An 18,455-nucleotide genomic window follows, 5' to 3' on the forward strand; every position below is an offset into this window, starting at 1 on the left:
TTGAAGGAAAAAGGGAAAGTAAAAGAGCAGGGGAAAGTATCCTCCTCTGACTGCCCCATAGATTGGTTTTCTGGGGAGAAAAAAAAAAGGTGTGATTGTTAATAATTCTTGCAAAATGGTACCCAAAGTATGGAGTTACCAGCAATGCCGAAAACAAGGACCAGACTAATTTCATGACCAGTGATGCTACCATATCATAAGTCAGTAGTGCCCAGTACAACAAAATGAGAATTTTCACCCATTTCTGAGAAGTGATCAACAGCACCGAAGGAAATATGTGATGCAACTTAGGAGAGACATAACACAACCATGCAAACATGTAGTGCAACATTGTGACCAGGGACTCTTAAAGAAAAATAATGAGCACTTGTAACAACTTTAACACACTGTAGTCAGATCTGTTGTTACCTCAACCCTTTGAGCCCCACATTGGGCACCAAAAAGACTGTGATGGTTTAGGCCAAATTACCACACAGTTTCTCACTCTCCCTCCCCCTACCCTGCAGGATGGGGGAGAGAATTGGGAAGGAAGGAGAACTCGTGGGTTGAGATGAAGACAGTTTACTAGAATAGCAAAGCAAAACTACAATAATAACAGAATATAAGGATACTAAAATATACAAAAGGAACAATGTATGATTTGTCAGCACCCGATGTCCCAGTGACCAATACAGCCCTTCCCAAGCAGCGATCACTGAAACAAAACTGAGCAGCAAGCAAAGGAGAGAAAAGGGGGCCAGCAAGGTAGAGGGAATGATGCCAGCAAAATGAGGGAGAAAGATGGATGCCAGGAAGGCAGATACCCGCCCTGGCCAACCCCCACTTATATACTGAGTATGACATTTATGGCATGGAATACTCTCTTTGGCCAGTTTGGGTCAACTGTTCTGTCTGTCTTTCTCCCAGCTTCCTGCATCTGCACATCAGCAAGACTCAGAAAGCAGGACAGTGTCCTTGGTCTCATTAACAACAACTCATATAATCAGGGTGTTTTATCATCATTCTTCACATACAAATCCAAAACACACCAGCTACTGAGAGGAAAACTAACTCCATCCCTGCTGAATCCAGGACATCAGTCCAACTTCTTGACATTGGCAATGGAGGAACAGGATGCCTGAGGCCAAGTGTGCACTGGTAATTTCATCGGAGGTCTGGCCTCGACCCTCTGGTGGCCTGAGTTTGGTGAGTGGTAAAATGGTGCAATGCCTGAAGAGATCCACTGACAACCTGGGAAGTGGGAAATATCCATTGGACTGGTGAGTACCTCTTTTATTTATGGTTTATGTGCATTTTTTGAGCGGTCAGACTCACATGTAGATGCTGTGACCCAGTCAAGACTGGGCTGATACCCTGTGAGCCCTCCTTAGTTGACTGGGTGGTAAAGTCAAGGCCAAGTGTGAGCAGCCACTGGAGAAGAATGGGAAGTAGCTGGTCCAAGATTCTCCCCTATTCCCCCTTGGGATACATCCTTAAGAACTGACCTAAGTGTGAGGGTGACCCTATGACAAAAGATAAAAGGAAGCGATACTGTAACCAATGGTGGCTCCAATATAAACGTTGGGGATTAAAATAAGTTTACTTATAGAATGTTAGAATTAATTGTGATGGCAGTGTTGGTGAAAAAATGTGCACTGTAAAAGCAGAGAGAGCTAATTCCCTGGGGAAGGGGGAGGATGGCCTCACACTGACTCTGCACAGCGCTTCCCTGATGGGATCAGCAGCAGGGATGGCTGAGGGAAAGCCAGGAATGTTGTTTCTGTGGGGAACTGGGACAATTGCAATGGGCCTGTCCTCTGTGCCCTCATATGGGGAGGACAGATGAACCAATGAGTCGATTTGATCAACGTCCACAAGCAAATTCCCAGTGACTAGAAAGGAGACCAGAGGAGGTACTGATTATGTACTCCCTCTGGAAAACAAAATTGAATCACGAGGAGCATATGATTGGGAAAGTTGAAGGTAAAGAAATAGAATTTTTGGTAGGTACTGGTGCAACCTTATCACTTTTAAATTATGTACCCGAAGAATCTCATACCAAAGATCAAGTTTTGGTACAAAATGTAATGGGAGAAGCAGAGAAAACTCTGACTAAACCATTGGAAATAAGAGCGTTTGGGGAAGATTTGTAATGGCTGAAGACTTGACAGTGTATGGGAAGAGACCCGTTGCAGGTTTTGGATGTGGAAATAAGGTCAGCACCAGAATGGATAGATTTGATTGTTTAATTGGAGATGAATGTGATAAAAGGAAAAATTAAAGAAGATGTAACAAGAGATGAATTTGAGATACCATCAGAATTGAGGGAAGTCCCCAAAAATATTGTGGAATCATACAAGCACAGATGTGATACTCATAAAATCTGCACAGCCTGTGCAGATAAAAACAAAGTTTTCGGCTTGCAATAAGACAGTATCCCATTGCAAGTGAAGCACGGCCAAGTATTCAAAGGTGAATTGATTTTTTCCAAGGAATGGTATTCTACAGGAATGTGTAATACCCCTATACTACCAGTTACCAAAAATAGAATCGATGAAGAGGGTAATCCGGAATATAGATTTGTACAGGACTGTCGTAGTTCAGGCCCGATCAGGACCAGACTACGCAGTCTCTTTCTCACTCCCCCCACCCTCCGAGAGAACAGGGAGAGAAAATATAAGGAAAAACGGCTCGAGGTTTGAGATAAGGACAGGGAGAAATCCTTAAAGTTACCGTCACGGGCAAAACAGACTCGACTTGGGAAAAACTATTCATTTATTACTACAAACAGCAGGATAATGAGACAGAGAACAAGATAACCTCCCCCCACCCCTCCCTCTTCCCAAGCTTAACATTATCTCTACCACCTTCCCCTCCCGAGCGGCACAGGGGGGAAGAAGGAATGGGGGTTGCAGTCAGTTCATCATACGTTGTTTCACGCCGCTGCTTCATGGTCGGGGGAAGAACTCCTCACATTCCTCCTCTGCTCCAGCGTGGGGTCCCTCCCATACGCCACAGTCCTTCATGGAACTGCTCCGGCGTGGGTCATCTCTTCCACGGGTGCAGTCCCTCTAGAACAGCTGTCCCAGCGGGCCCTCCACGGGCCACAGCTGCCTTCAGGCCTCCACCTCCCCCGGTATGGGGTCCTTCACGGGCTCCAAGTGGATCTCTGCTCCTCCGTGGACCTCCATGGGCTGCAGGGGGACAACCTGCTCCACCATGGTCGTGACCACAGGCTGCAGGGGAATCTTGGCCAGGAGCCGCATTACTCCTCCCCCTCCTTCTGAACTGACCTTGGCGTCTGCAGCCGTTCCTCACAACAGGCTGGTAGATGTCTCTCAGGATCTTTTTTTTACATCTTATTCACTTGTCATCTCCTTTACACTTCTTGCAGCTGGGCTGGACCAAGTCGGGCCCAGTCGGCTGCCTGGCAAGAGGCCAGAGGGTGAGGCCTGCAAGGCCCATGAGGCCTGCGCCTCCCCCTCTGCACCTCTGCCCCTGCTCAGCTTCTTCACATCTTCTCTTCTCTCTCTCTTTTTCCTGTTTTCCCCTACTTAAATACATTATCGCAGAGGCGTTATCACGGGACATTCTGCTACCAATCGGCTCGGCCTTGGCCAGCAGCGGGTCTGCCCTAGGCCCGGCCGAGTCCACTGAACAAAGGGGAGCGACTTCTAGCAGTTTCCTACAGAAGCTACCACCTTAGGCCCCCCCTCACTAACAAAACCACGACAAGGACTTAAGGAAAATTAATGAGCATGTGTGTTCTGGTTTTGTTTAGTGAGGGGGGGGCTGCAGTAATAGCTTCTGGAAGAAGCTGCTAGAAGTTGCTCCCCTTTGTTCAGTGGACTCGGCTGGGTCTAGGGCGGACCTGCTGCTGGCCAAGGCCGAGCCAATTGGTAGCAGAATGTCCCGTGATAACGCCTCTGCGATAACGTATTTAAGAAGGGGAAAACAGAAAAAAAAAAAAAAAGAAAGAAGATGTGAAGCAGCTGAGCAGGAGCAGAGATGGGGAGGTGCGAGCCTCATGGGCCTTGCAGGCCTCACCCTCTGGCCTCCTGCCGGGCAGCCGACTGGGCCTGACTCGGCCCAGCCTGGCTGCAAGAAGTGGAGAGGAGATGAGAAGCGAATAAGATGTAAAAAGGATCCTGAGAGGCGTCTGCCAGCCTGTTGTGAGGAACGGCTGCAGACGCCAAGGTCAGTGAAGAAGGAGGGGGAGCAGTAATGCGGCTCCTGGCCAAGATTCCCCTGCAGCCTGTGGTGATGACCATGGTGGAGCCGGTTGTCCCCCTGCAGCCCATGGAGGTCCACGGAGGGGCAGAGATTCACCTGCAGCCCATGGAAGACCCCACACCGAAGCAGGTGAAGGCCTGAAGGAGTCTGTGGCCCGTGGAGGGCCCGCTGGGGCAGCTGTTCTGGAGGGACTGCACTCCGTGGAAGAGATGACCCACACCGGAGCAGTTTCTCGAAGGACTGTGGCCCATGGGAGGGACCCCAGGAAGGAGCAGGGGAGGAATGTGAGGAGTTCTTCCCCCAACCATGAAGCAGCAGTGTAAAACAACGGGTGATGAACTGACCACGACTCCCATTCCCTTTTCCCCCCTGTGCTGCTCGGTGAGGGGGAAGGTAGTAGAGATAATGTTAAGCCCGGGAAGAGGGAGGGATGGGGGGAGGTTATCTTGTTCTCTGTCTCATTATCCTGCTGTTTGTAGTAATAAATGAATAGTTTTCCCCAAGTCGAGTCTGTTTTGCCTGTGACGGTAACTTTAAGGATTTCTCCCTGTCCTTATCTCAAACCTCGAGCTGTTTTTCCTTCTATTATCTCCCCCTATTCTCTCGGAGGGTGGGGGGAGCGAGAGAGAGATTGCGTAGGCTGGTCCTGATCGGGGCTGAACTATGACATCATCTTTCCAACTCATTGCTGCCAATGAGTTAGTATACAATGATGCTGCACTCTGTACAAACTTCTGCCACGTGGGTCGGGTACATTCGATTTCATCTGGATCTAGAGATATCTGTGAGTCATCCAGGTTACTATAAATCAGCTCCCGAACAGCTAATTCCCTCAGAAACTGGATACCTCTCTCCATGGTGGTCCACTTGCTTGGGTGGCATACAATATCTTCCTTGAAGAAATACCTGTCCCCCTGGGCAAAGGCAAACCCACCCCTGGGATTGTTTTTACTCAAGGACCTGGATGTACTTGGTGGGTGATGCGGGAGGGTGGGAAAGTCCGATATGTACCTCAAGGAGATCTGATTTTAGGTGAAAGTAGCTAATAACTTGAACTGTCTGATGATAATACTGTATGTCATAATTTTTTGTAGTTATTTTATGTCATATCAAAGGTATTGCAGCAAGAATCACCCTGATCAGTGGAGAACGAACTTCGATGAAACATAATGAGGTGCAGTGGTGATGGAACCAGAACTGGCGCCTAACAACTTCCTCAAGATCAACATCTTCAACTTGCAGATCGTGGATATGGTACAGCAGCTGTGCCAGATGTCAAGGTCCCTCTGGATAGGTATCCTGATGCACAATGGCTTCCAGCTCCTCCTGTTTGTTGCCCATGCTGCGTGCATTGATGTAAAGGCACTTGAGTTGAGCTATTGATTTCTCCCCCATCCTTGGCATGTCACCCCAGGGCTCATCTCTAGTGAGCCTGGTTGTATCCCCTCCCCCCTTCAAGCCTAGTTTCAAGCCCTGTCAATTAGCCCCGCCAGCTCATGAGCGAGAATCCTTTTCCCCCTTGGAGACAGCCGAATTCCATCTGTTGCTAGCAGACCCGGTGCCATGTAAACCTCCCCAAAAACATACATATGGGCTTCCTTTAGATCAACATCTTCAATTCGCAGACCATGGACATGATACACCAGCCACGCCAGATGTACCAACCTCGAGCTCCAAATGCAGCATGCAACAGTCCCGCACTACATACCATCTCTCCTGCCCTGAAAAACTGTTATGACAGATGGAGCCCAAATTCATGGACTAAATGAACTCAACAGACTTTGGAGGGATAGCTCATAGATTGAGAGAGTTATATCTGTGTGTATATCTATAAGCATGACGTAGATGGTATGGAATAAGGGATGGATACTGTCCTGGTTTTGGCAGGGATGGAGTTAATTTTCCTCTCAGTAGCTGGTGTGTTTTGGATTTTATATGTGAAGAATGTTGATAAAACACCCTGATGATACCAGTTGTTGTGAATGAGACCAAGGACACTGTCCTGCTTTCCAAGTCTCACTAATGTGCAGATGCAGGAAGCTGGGAGAAAGACAGACAGAATAATTGACCCAAACTGGCCAAAGAGAATATTCCATGCCATAAAGGTCATGCTCAGTATATAAGTGGGGGTTGCCCATGAGAGGGGGCATCCTTTGCATGCATCTTCTTCCACCTCTCTCTTGCTCGCTGCCATCATTCCCTCTACCTTGCTGGCTCACTTTTGATCTCCTTCGCTTGCTGCTCGGTTTTGTTTCCGTGATCGCTGCTCGGAACCGGTTGTATCAGTCATTGGGACATTGGCAGGTGAGAAATCATGCATTGTTCATTTTGTATATTTTAATATCCTTATATTCTATTATTATTGTAGTTTTCCTTTGCTATTCTAGTAAACTGTCTTCATCTCAACCCACGAGTTTTCCTTCTTTCCCAATTCTCTGCCCCATCCTGCTGGGGAGGGGGAGGGAGAGCGAGAAACTGTGTGGTGACAAGGGCTAAACCATCACAACTGGGCAAGGCCTTTTGGCAGTTCCTTTGTGGTCGTCAGAAATTGTCCCTTAATCTGGGAATAAGTTTGTGCCTGGTGCACCAGAGACAGTGAGCACACAGAGTCAAGATCCACCTTCTAGCTTTTAATGCAGTTCTGTACAGAAAGGGATGCTAGGCAATAATGCGCAAATCTAGTACACCTCTGTTCTGGTTTTGTTAGTGAGGGGGGGCCTAAGGTGGTAGCTTCTGTAGGAAACTGCTAGAAGTTGCTCCCCTTTGTTCAGTGGACTCGGCCGGGCCTAGGGCGGACCTGCTGCTGGCCAAGGCCGAGCCAATTGGTAGCAGAATGTTCCGTGATAACGCCTCTGCGATAATGTATTTAAGAAGGGGAAAACAGGAAAAAAAAGAGGAAGAGAGATATGAAGCAGCTGAGTGAGGGGCAGAGAGGGGGAGGTGTGGGCCTTGCAGGCCTCACCCTCTGGCCTCTCGCCAGGCAGCCGACTGGGCCCAACACGGCCCAGCCCAGCTGCAAGAAGTGGAGAGGAGATGAGAAGTGAACAAGATGTAAAAAGCATCCTGAGAGACATCTGCCAGCCTGTTGTGAGGAACGGCTGCAGACGCCAAGGTCAGTGAAGAAGGAGGGGGAGGAGTAATATGGCTCCTGGCCAAGATTCCTCTGCAACTCGTGGTGAAGACCATGGTGGAGCAGGTTGTCCCCCTGCAGCCCATGGAGGTCCACGGAGGGGCAGAGATTCACCTGCAGCCCGTGGAGGACCCCACGCTGGAGCAGGTGGAGGCCTGAAGGAGGCTGTGGCCCGTGGAGGGCCTGCTGGGACAGCTGTTCTGAAGGGACTGCACCCCGTGGAAGAGATGACCCACGCCGGAGCAGTTCCACGAAGGACTGTGGCCCGTGGGAGGGACCCCACGCTGGAGCAGGGGAGGAATGTGAGGAGTTCTTCCCCTGATGATGACACAGCGGCGTAAAACAATGCGTGATGAACTGACCGCGACCCCCATTCCCTTTCCCCCCACCCCGTGCCGCTCTGGGAGGGGAGGTAGTAGAGATAATGTTAAGCCTGGGAAGAGGGAGGGGTGGGGGGAGGTTATCTTGTTCTCTGTCTCATTCTTCTGCTAGTTTTAGAAATAAATGAATAGTTTTCCCCAAGTCGAGTCTGTTTTGCTCGTAACGGTAACTTTAAGGATTTCTCCCCGTCCTTATCTCAAACCTTGAGCCGTTTTTCCTTATATCATCTCCTCCTATTCTCTCGGAGGGTGGGGGGAGCGAGAGAGAGACTGTGTAGTCTGGTCCTGATTGGGGCTGAACTATGACAACCTCTTTGTAAAGTTCATAGGCTTTTATACAGGTTACAACAAAGGAGAAGTTGCCCAAGACTGGCTCATTGGTCGGCTTTTAGTTACATAACTGGTGCACTTATGCACAGGTCTTGATTAGTGACTAGTTCATTATACAAAGGTGGTCAGACATTAACATGTAGGGTCTCCTCCCAGAGGTGTGATTTTTACCATGCTAATTAGCTTTAGGTTACTTTCGGGCAACCTTACTCCCTTATCTCCCATCCCCCTGGTCTGGAAGTGACTCATCTTTGTTGATACCAGCTGATTCTTGTCATTCTTGTGTTATCTTGCTGTAATTCTTCACTCTGAGGAATACAGCATGACCCTTTTTCAATTTAGTAGCAGGAAAACAGGAAGTTAATACTAGAAATTAAAAGTGCACTTTTAAACTAATTCTTGGAAATTGGCTGTTTCTTAATGTTGTTCTATATCATGCAAAACAAAAAAAAAGAAAAATATACAGCTCTTACTACATGTCTGGTCTTTAGAAAAAAAAAACTATGGTTGTTTACACAGAATCAAAGCACAGTAAATCATATGTGTGAAAATATAGTAATTATTACTACTGCAAATAAATATCAAGCTTATCAAGCCATATAATTGTGGAAGATGAACAGATGATCTTTTAATATTTAATGCTTAACTCAAGGAAAAAAACCCCAGACAACCACAAACAAACTTATTCCACACAAGATAGTTTCCACATACAGAATATTAATATGGTCGCCAGAAAACTGTTATCCAAAAAAAAAAGACAGATTCGTTGCCTGGTGTGCAATGAGTCAATAGTCACACACTCAGGAGAGACATTGCTCATTTATTTCAGATTTGCACAAGCCTGGGTGCTTGGTGGATTCCCACAAATCAAGCACCCTAAGCAGGACTCTCTGCAGTATATTTATACATAAAATATTATCATATTCAACTTTCTAATACATATGCTTTGTTATTCTATTAAATGATTGGTTAGAGTCTCCTCGCCTAGCATGTAAATTAGTATGCATGCTCAGTCCTATTACTCCATCTACTTCTTTTGAGTCGGTGGTACGATTTGGGTAGAGGGTCCGTGAGTCAGTGGTTGTGGTGACCCCTGCCGGAATTACTTTTCCCCCAGTTTCTTCAGTAGTTTGGCAACATACACAAAGCATCCTCAAACCATTCTGATTAAATGTCCTCCTCAAGGTTTTAATTGCTCAGCTGTCCTTGGTTAAAGGATACTGAATGTTTGTTCTTTTAATTAGAGATGATGAATTGTCCTCTGCTTGTCAGCTTATCGTATACAAAGAACATCTTGACTTAATTTATGTTAGCTAACTTTCAGAGTTAGTCTTCAACATCTTCACATATCCTCTCTTCACTTCTCGTGGCCCAGTTTGGGCCCAGACAGCCACCCAATGGGAGGCTGGGTGAGGGCTGCAAGGCCCACGAGGCTCGCGTCTCCCCCTCTCTGCTCTCGCTTCTGCTTTCTCACTTCTTTTTTTAAATTATTATTATTAATTTATTTTTATTATTTCTATTCTATTTTATTTTTCCCTTCTTAAATATGTTATCACAGAGGTGTTATCACTGTCACCGATTAGCCAGACCCTGGCCAGCAGCAGGTCCTCCCTAGACCTGGCCGAGTCCACCAGACAAAGGGGAAACTTCTAGCAGCTTCTTGCGGAAGCTGCCATTGTAGCGCGCCCCCTGCCCTCCCTGAACCAGCACACATACTGCCTAACAGTTTTTAGGAGCAATCTCATGGGCTGCTGGTTCATAGAAACTTCAAATAAATGAGCCCTATATGGGTGAGGGTTTACCTCACATGTACAATAATCATATGGGAACTATTGCACAACTAATTTGTGGATATGCACCAGCTGTGGCACCTTGGGGACAGGTCAGACAATGTGCACATGGCTTTAGATGAATGATAACTACATTGCTCTTCACATATGTGATTGTGGTGGTGCACCTCAGGGCCCAAGTGAATCTAAAACTTGTTGCAAGTTTAGACAAGTGCTAGGTCTTGCTAGGAACTCTGCACATGTGTGCTAGCTGCAGGTGCTGCCTTCTAACTCCATGGTCTTGCAAGAGTGCTAACTAGGTACCTGCTGCGTATGTCAATTTTCAGCTGACAACGTGCTTGTGTGGGAAAGCTGGTATATTTACACATGCAGTATGTGCATGTGGACAAACACTAGTATGTGTCAAGGGCGGCGGTGACCCATTTCATCTAGATTTCTGTTACTTGAACTACCTGCTGCAGTGCGTTGTGCCTTTGCAGGCAAGAATGAGAAACTGATCCTATCTTTGCAATTTGAGTCCATGGGTACAGATACGGTGTAACTGTGGGTGCAGAACACGGGATAATGGAGGGAAGAAAGGGGCAGGCGGGCGGCACGTGTAGCGATCCTCTGAGAGCAGCTCTCCCTCGCGCCTGAGTCTCAGGGAGGAGGACTACAACTCCCAAGGGGCTTTGCAAATCCCGCACATGAGGATTCGCGCCTCAAGCGCGGTAGCAGTTCCCGCAGCACCAAGCGTGTTCTTCTGTGGGCGGGCAGTCATGGGCCGGACTACAACTCCCAGCGGCCTCTTGCATATCTCGCGTGTGCGCGCAGTTCCGGCCCGGCTGCGCTCCGCTGTTGTCGCTGTAGGTGTGTGTGGAGAAGGGAGCGAGCGTGGTGAGGAGGAGGAGGAGGAGGAGGAGGGGGAGGGGGTGAGAGTGAGAGTGAGAGTGAGAGTGAGAGTTGAACTGTTGTTGTCGCTGCCAGCTTGGATTCATGATTCCTATATGCCCGGTAGTTTCGTTCACCTATGGTAAGTAACGGTGCTCGGTGTTTATTTGTGTCCTTGCGCGCGGGGGAGGGGGCGGCGGTGGCGGTGAGGGGATGCGGCTCGCACGCGGGGTGGGGAAACGGAGGGCGGTGTTCCTGAGGCGCCGTGTCTGACTTGGCGCTCGCGCGCTCTTTTTGTCTCTTGTCTGCACGTCCTTTTTCTCCCCCTCCCCCGTCTCCTCCTTCCCCCTCCTCTTGCCGGGCCTCCTGTCATGGCCCCGACCACCGCCGCTGCCGCTTGGTTATCGTCGCCACAGTGCCCAGCCGGCTGGGAGAAGATGCCAAAATGGCCACCGGCAACTACTTTGGTTTCACCCATAGCGGGGCTGCTGCCCAGTATAGGTAACCGCCGCGACTCCTCCCTGCCCTGTCCCGCCCCTCCCTCTGTCCAGTCCCGGAGCCACCTCTCCATTCTTCGCCTCCGGTCCCGTGTCCTTGACCGGGATCTCCCCGCCCCCTCGGGAGTGAGTGCTTGGGACCGTTCCCGTCCCCCATCGTGTGGAGGCCTCTTCTGCACCCCGTTTCTCCGGGATGGTTATGCTTGGGACCCTTCTGCTTGTCTGCCCCGTCCGCGGATGTGTTTTCTTATCCTCCTGGTAAGGGCCTCCCTGTATCCCCAGTGATGTGAGGGTGGGGAGGTGGAGCCGGGCACCACGGAGGAGGAGGAGAATCAGCGGCAGCATCAGGTCTCAAAGCTCTTAAATTAAAATGACCAGTCAACGCCACCAGCGAGTTACCATCTGTTGCTCCTGGGCCCTTCTTCAGCTTCAGGGAAGATGGGACTTGTTCCCCAAGTCTTTGCTTCCTCCTATGTTGGTGTGGGAGGACAGAATCCTTTTTAACATAGGTTAAAATTACACCAATCCAACCTATAGGAGACTGGATGGATAAGGGAAGAGCTGAAGCACCAGAAAATACAGGGGACTATCTCATTCCACTGAGGCAACGTTATAATTAATGTCTCTCAGAAAGTAGAAAAGGTACTTTTGGGGCCAGGCACCTTTTAAAAAGATTTCCTACTTGAATATCTAAGACCAGGAGCAGGTCTTATAGTGGAGCTCAGAGACCTGTAATTGTATATCTTGTATAGACATACCGCATCTTTGTATCTTAGTACCCTTTGTGCATGCAAATCATGTATCAGTGTTAAAAAGTAATTGGTAGCATCTATTATCTCACTTTTTCTGAAATCAAATTACTTAATTTGGCAAAAAACAGATACAGTCAGGAACATCTTCACATTTTTGGCTTGTATTGGAGTAGCACCTCGAAGTCTACATTTGAATCTACATTATTCATTTCATAAATCTGTACTAAAAATCTTCCTTGACTTCTAAGTCTATGTTAATAGGTGTCATAGTTCAGCCCCGATCGGACCAGACTACGCAGTCTCTCTCTCACTCCCCCCACACTCCGAGAGAACAGGGAGAGAAAATATAAGGAAAAACGGCTCGAGGTTTGAGATAAGGACAGGGAGAAATCCTTAAAGTTACCGTCACGGGCAAAACAGACTCGACTTGGGGAAAACTATTCATTTATTACTACAAACAGCAGGATAATGAGACAGAGAACAAGATAACCTCCCCCCACCCCTCCCTCTTCCCGAGCTTAACATTATCTCTACTACCTTCCCCTCCCGAGCAGCACAGGGGGGAAGAGGGAATGGGGGTTGTGGTCAGTTCATCACATGTTGTTTCACGCTGCTGCTTCATGGTTGGGGGAAGAACTCCTCACATTCCTCCTCTGCTCTGTTGTGGGGTCCCACCCCTACGCCACAGTCCTTCGTGGAACTGCTCCGGCGTGGGTCATCTCTTCCATGGGGTGCAGTCCCTCTAGAACAGCTGTCCCAGCGGGCCCTCCACGGGCCACAGCTGCCTTCAGGCATCCACCTCCCCCGATACGGGGTCCTTCACGGGCTCCAAGTGGATCTCTGCTCCTCCGTGGACCTCCATGGGCTGCAGGGGGACAACCTGCTCCACCATGGTCGTCACCACAGGCTGCAGAGGAATCTTGGCCAGGAGCCATATTACTCCTCCCCCTCCTTCTGAACTGACCTTGGCGTCTGCAGCTGTTCCTCACAACAGGCTGGTAGATGTCTCTCAGGATCTTTTTTACATCTTATTCACTTCTCATCTCCTCTCCGCTTCTTGTAGCCGGGCTGGACCGAGTTGGGCCCAGTCGGCTGCCTGGCGAGAGGCCAGAGGGTGAGGCCTGCAAGGCCCATGAGGCCTGTGCCTCCCCCTCTGTGCCTCTGCCCCTACTCAGCTTCTTCACATCTTCTCTCCTCTGTCTTTTTTTTTTCTGTTTTCCCCTTCTTAAATACATTATCGCAGAGGCGTTATCACGAGACATTCTGCTACCAATCGGCTCGGCCTTGGCCAGCAGCGGGTCCGCCCTAGGCCTGGCCAAGTCCCCTGAACAAAGGGGAGCGACTTCTAGCAGTTTCCTACAGAAGCTACCACCTTAGGCCCCCCCCACTAAACAAAACCACGACAATAGGAAAAACAGAAGAATAAAGAAAATATATAAGGAGTTATTAACAAATGGATGCAGATTTGTGCTACTGTTAACTAGCTAATCAAAATTGCATACCTGACAGTTTCAGGAATATACAGTTTTATGGAGGTCTTGGAATGACTCCCAATCTGTTCTTTCTATCTATTCTTTCCTGGAAATGTACATTAATTTTCATTTACTCCAGTGTATAATAGTTAAAGGAGAGAATTAAACTTAGCTCGTCTTCTAGTTCTTTTAAGATTAGGTGCTCACAGTATGTTTATGTTTTACTTGACAGTTATAGTGAAATTTGAAACTGGGTTGTCATGGGATATGAAGTAATTTCTAAATAGCATAGAGGAATTTTTTTTGTAAGTAAGTAAATCATTAATATTTAAGTGAATAATAAACTGAGATCCATATATCTGCAGTTTTGAAGTGGAGATTAATTTTTTTTAAACTGTTTTTCCTTTTATTTTGTAGCTGAGGTGGTCTATAGACTTAAGGACCTGAACAACTCATCTGAAATTTCCTTTTGAATTGCAATGTAAAAATCTATAATTGGAATAAAGTTCAAGTTCAAAACTGTTTTCATAGTTAATACTAAATGTGTTCTTGAGAATATTAATAAACTGATTGAAAGAAGCTTTTTCTTTTGCTATCACAAGCACAAGATATTATTCCATTTGTATCTCAGTAAAAGACTGCATCCTATAAATGGTTTGTATATTTATCACATCTGAAAGTGAAGAGACACAGCAATTGGTGTTAAAGCAGTCCTTTCATAAGAATGAATTTAATATTTTGAGCAGAAAACACAGGAGTCACTTAAAATGTCTAAAAGGGAGCTTACCTTCATGAAGCAGATTTGGCAGGTCCTTAGTAGCTTGTTTACAGAGTGCTACAAAATGTATATTTTGTAGGAAAATGTATAGAAATATGTAGAAAGAGATGATGGTGGCAGGGGAAGATAATAAAAGACTAAATATTGCAACAGGTTCTCTAAGATTGTTACCAGTATTCAAAGTAACAGTTTTAAAGAATAACAAAATTCCTGTGTCATTAGAAACTAGGATAACAGAGAATACAAATAGATGTATTATAGATGTATAGATGTATTACCTGCGTAGTTAATATACAGGTGAGTCTCATAAATCTACCAAAAAAAAAAATAATTCTGACCACAGGATTAATCCGTGGATTTTAAAAAAGTTGCTCAAAATAGCAAGTTGTTTTAGGAGGGCAAATCAGACACTTAAAACAGAAGACCTTAATTTTTTTATATATGCAATTTAGAAGTTCTAGTGCTGTAGTTTTTATGACAAATAACATAGTTATTACAAGTTTCATAATAAACACATTATTTGTCACATTTTGAGGGGTTCTCTCTTGACAAAATGGCTGTCAAAAATTCTGATGCACTGGGAGAACTTTAGGCTGCAACTTTAAAGGAATCTAAATCAGCGCTCCCTAATGATAATATATGGAATCCTGTTGATTTCAGCACTTACTTCAGCAAAGTGCAAAAAATCTGTGCAATTCTTTTTAGGATACAAGCCTTTCTTGGAATATCTCGAAGTAAGAAGCTGTTAAATCTTCAATGGGAGACATGCAGAAGGAAAAAAAAAAAAAAGAAAAACAACTTTGCATCAGAAAGAAGAGAGTCTAAATAATTTCTGATAAATACTTTCAAAGCAGAAAAATCTGCTATACTAACTAACTGATATTTGAAAGATGCTTGTAGTAAAGGTTTTCCATATTTAATTCTGGATTTGTTGTAGACCAGTATAAACCCTGTTGGAATTCCCGTTTCTCCAAATGACAGTATTCCAATTTGCGTTAATAGTAGTGAAGGGACAATGTATTAGAACTATTAGGTTCAAGGAAATAGCTTTTTAAAATCAATAACCAAAAAGATGATGAAGCTATTATTGGCATAGAAATCACTATATTCCTGTGTTTCTGGTTTATATGTGGCCGTGGATCATTTAAATACTCCCTCATCATTCACACGAAGGATAAATTAAAATTTGTTGAAGGAATATAGTCTTAACATTAAATACTGATATCAAAGGCAGTTATAAAGGCCAGATTGGTAGCTCAGATGTTAGATCTTGGATTTAGGAAATTCACGAGTAGTGTGTGCAGGAGTTGATAACGTATTTATTGTTGTAACAGTGTAAGCAGTATAGTTCCCTGAATTGACTAGAAGAAAGTGAATAGATGTCTGTTTTTATTAGTTCATAAATACTAGTTTTCATAAAGCACAGTTGAAATCTTAACTCGTTTCATATTTAATCAAAGGCAGCAAAAGAGCTAAGTGCCCTTTAAACCTGTAAATAATGGATTAGAAGCATTTTTGTTCCTTTCAGTGTTGTCACTGCATAAAATTTCCTACTGCCCTGCTCATTCAAAATTCTTTGTTTGCACTACTCAGTAAGAACATCATGACAATGAGAGAAGCATTAGATTATGCAAATACCGATACAGGAAATTTCTCTCAGTATTGAAATACCTTTATGCTTTCTGATAATGGTGGTATTGGGGCGTAAGGTTATAAACCTGCGTGCAATGCAAAACTCATTTGTTACTTATTTAAGTAACTGTATTAACTATTTAGGAACTTGTAATAAATGTGGAATTTGGTGATACTAGTCGTCTTTGTGTGTGTGTGCGTTCTGTAGGCCACCCAAACCACTGTGTCTATTCAGTTTGAAATGAACAACGTAATATTGGCTTGTCTTTCATTGGTAAAAAAAGATTAGCATTCTTGATTCAGTGCTGGATAAGAGGCATAGTTATGCTTTTATTTTAGAGTTGACTGACTGAAATGTGAGGATGCTGATGGAGTGATAGGGACACTGAGAAATGTTTGGACAAAGTGTGCAAATGTGGTGGTCTCATTTAATTAACCTTGTGTTAAGAGTTTGGTTTCTGTTCAGAAGATAAAGAATCTCTGAGTGTCTGAGTTTCATCTTAGTGATGTTCATACTGTGTCCCTGCTCTAATGAGACAGGTCACAGATGGGAGATTCTTGGGTAGTTAGGAGTGATTTGTTAACTTTGGATTGCTATTAAGTAGTGTAAATATTACTAAGTGTGGTGAGTCTTCACAGAAAAAGGCAATTGTAGCAGTTAGGGTCCAGAGCCAATTGTAGTGCCTGTGAGTTTAGGTTAAGATGTAGTCTTCTAGGTGTCTATATGGAAGTGAACTCTTGCAATTATAGCTAGTTTGGCATTCAAGTGCAGTGTGTGATGTTACAGGATACTCGAGACTGGTGCAGAACAGCCAAGGAAGGTGAAATGCTGTGGATGGATAAATTGGTAATTGAGAATTGTTTGAGGGTGGAGTGTTTGTTCACATTTGCTAGTACTTCTAATTAAATTTACTTTTGTCTTCAGTGTCTGCCCCAGTTACCTCTTCTTCAACTGATATCAAAAGTATTTGGCCTTTCAGAGATGCTAGGGCTGTAATCCACACAGGCCTACTAGACCAAGCTTAAATTATCACTAAACATAATTCAGACTTGTACTGATGGAAAACAGGAAGATAGGGACAATACTGAGTAGGACTTAAGGCTTATTCTGAAGTGAAAATGTACATTTGAATGAACATACTGAGTTGAATAATTACAAATCTGCAAATGATGAAAAATTTACATTAGACTTCATCCACATATCTCATGCCACCCACTTGAAGAATACCCCACTAAGCATAAAAGAAACATGCACAATACAAAAATGTAAACATATGCACAAGCCTTTGCAGGTTCAATGCCTTGTCACTCTTATCTTCAAGGAGGACCCAGGGAATTACAGGCCAGTCAGCCTCACCTTGATCCTTGGGAAGGTGATGGAGCTAATCCTGGAAACCATTTCCAGGCACATTAAGGACAAGAAAATCATTATCAGCAGTAGTCAGCATGGTTTCACTAAGGGTAAGTCGTGCTTGATCAACTTGATAAACATCTGCAAAGAAATGGCTGGCCTGGTAGATGAGAGGAGAGCAGTTGATATTGTCTAACTGGACTTCAGTAAGGCCTCTGACAGTCTCACAATATCCTCATAGACAAGCTGTAGATGCATGGGCTGGATAAGCATACAGTGAGGTAGACTGAAAGCTGGCTGAATGGCAAGGTCCAGTAACTTACTGCTGTTTATAAAAATATTTTGATAGACTTATTTTTAAATCAGTGAGGTTCCACTCTCAAAGGAGATATGCCAACATTAGAAAGGCAATAAGGGGCTCTGGGTTTGTTAACATGGGCTTTATGCCAGTATTTCAGTTGGCTAATGATGGGGAGACAGAGGAGGTGGTGGTAATTGGGGAGGAAAGGTGCCTCACTAACCAGAGGAGCCTTTGTCATTTTTAGGAGGGAAGTATGCCAACTAGTTTAAATTTGCGACAGGCTTATGTCTTTAGGAACTGAGCGCTTGGGGAAGTGTTTCTATTAATGCTATAGTTACATCCTTTCTGGTTGTAACCTGAAAATGGATGTTGGTTGTAGGCTTAACGCTGGGGTGTTAAATTATGTGTAAAATTTTGTCTGCTACTTAAATGCAAAAATGGTAGGTTAAAGTGTAGTTGCATTATCAGTAGCTAGGAAAGCAAAATAGTAGCCTAAGGCAGGAAGTAAAGAATGTTTTAAGAATTGAATACAGTTTTCCATACTAGTGAAGTTGTTTTCCTTTTATAGAGAACTTGCCAGTTTTAGCATTTTTTTGTCTAACATCTTCCTTAATGATCTGGATGATGGGGCAGAGTGTACCCTCAGCAAGTTTGCTGATGACACAAAATTGGGAGTGGTGGCTGATGTGCCAGAGGGTTGTGCTGCCATCCAGAGAGATTTCAACGGGCTGGAGAAATGGACTGACAGGAACCTCGTGAAGTTCAACATGGGGAAGTGCAAAGTCCAGCACCTGGGGAGGAACAACCCCATGGAAGGCAGCTTGGCAGGAAAGGACCTGGGGGGTCCTGGTGAACACCAAGTTGAACTTGAGCCAACAATGTGCCCTTGCAGCAAAGAAGGCGAATGGCATCCTGGGCTGCATTAGACAAAATATTGCCAGCAGGCTGAGGAAGCTGATC

General features: G+C 45.4%; 1 protein-coding gene across 2 annotated transcripts in view; it reads left to right on the forward strand.

The window, feature by feature from the left end:
* Positions 1 to 10,817: 10,817 nt before the first annotated feature.
* Positions 10,818 to 18,455, forward strand: part of LOC104484533 (zinc finger RNA-binding protein-like) — a 69,822-nt gene continuing 62,184 nt past the window's right edge. For both annotated transcript variants that reach the window (XM_086769522.1, XM_086769523.1), the window contains exons 1-2: positions 10,818 to 10,854; positions 11,129 to 11,213. In XM_086769522.1, the coding sequence (XP_086625648.1) occupies positions 10,818 to 10,854; positions 11,129 to 11,213 (122 nt within the window). The remainder of the gene's footprint in view (positions 10,855 to 11,128; positions 11,214 to 18,455) is intronic.

Source organism: Chlamydotis macqueenii, chromosome W (genome assembly GCF_036417535.1).
Source record: "Chlamydotis macqueenii isolate bChlMac1 chromosome W, bChlMac1.mat, whole genome shotgun sequence".
Lineage (NCBI taxonomy): Eukaryota > Metazoa > Chordata > Aves > Otidiformes > Otididae > Chlamydotis > Chlamydotis macqueenii.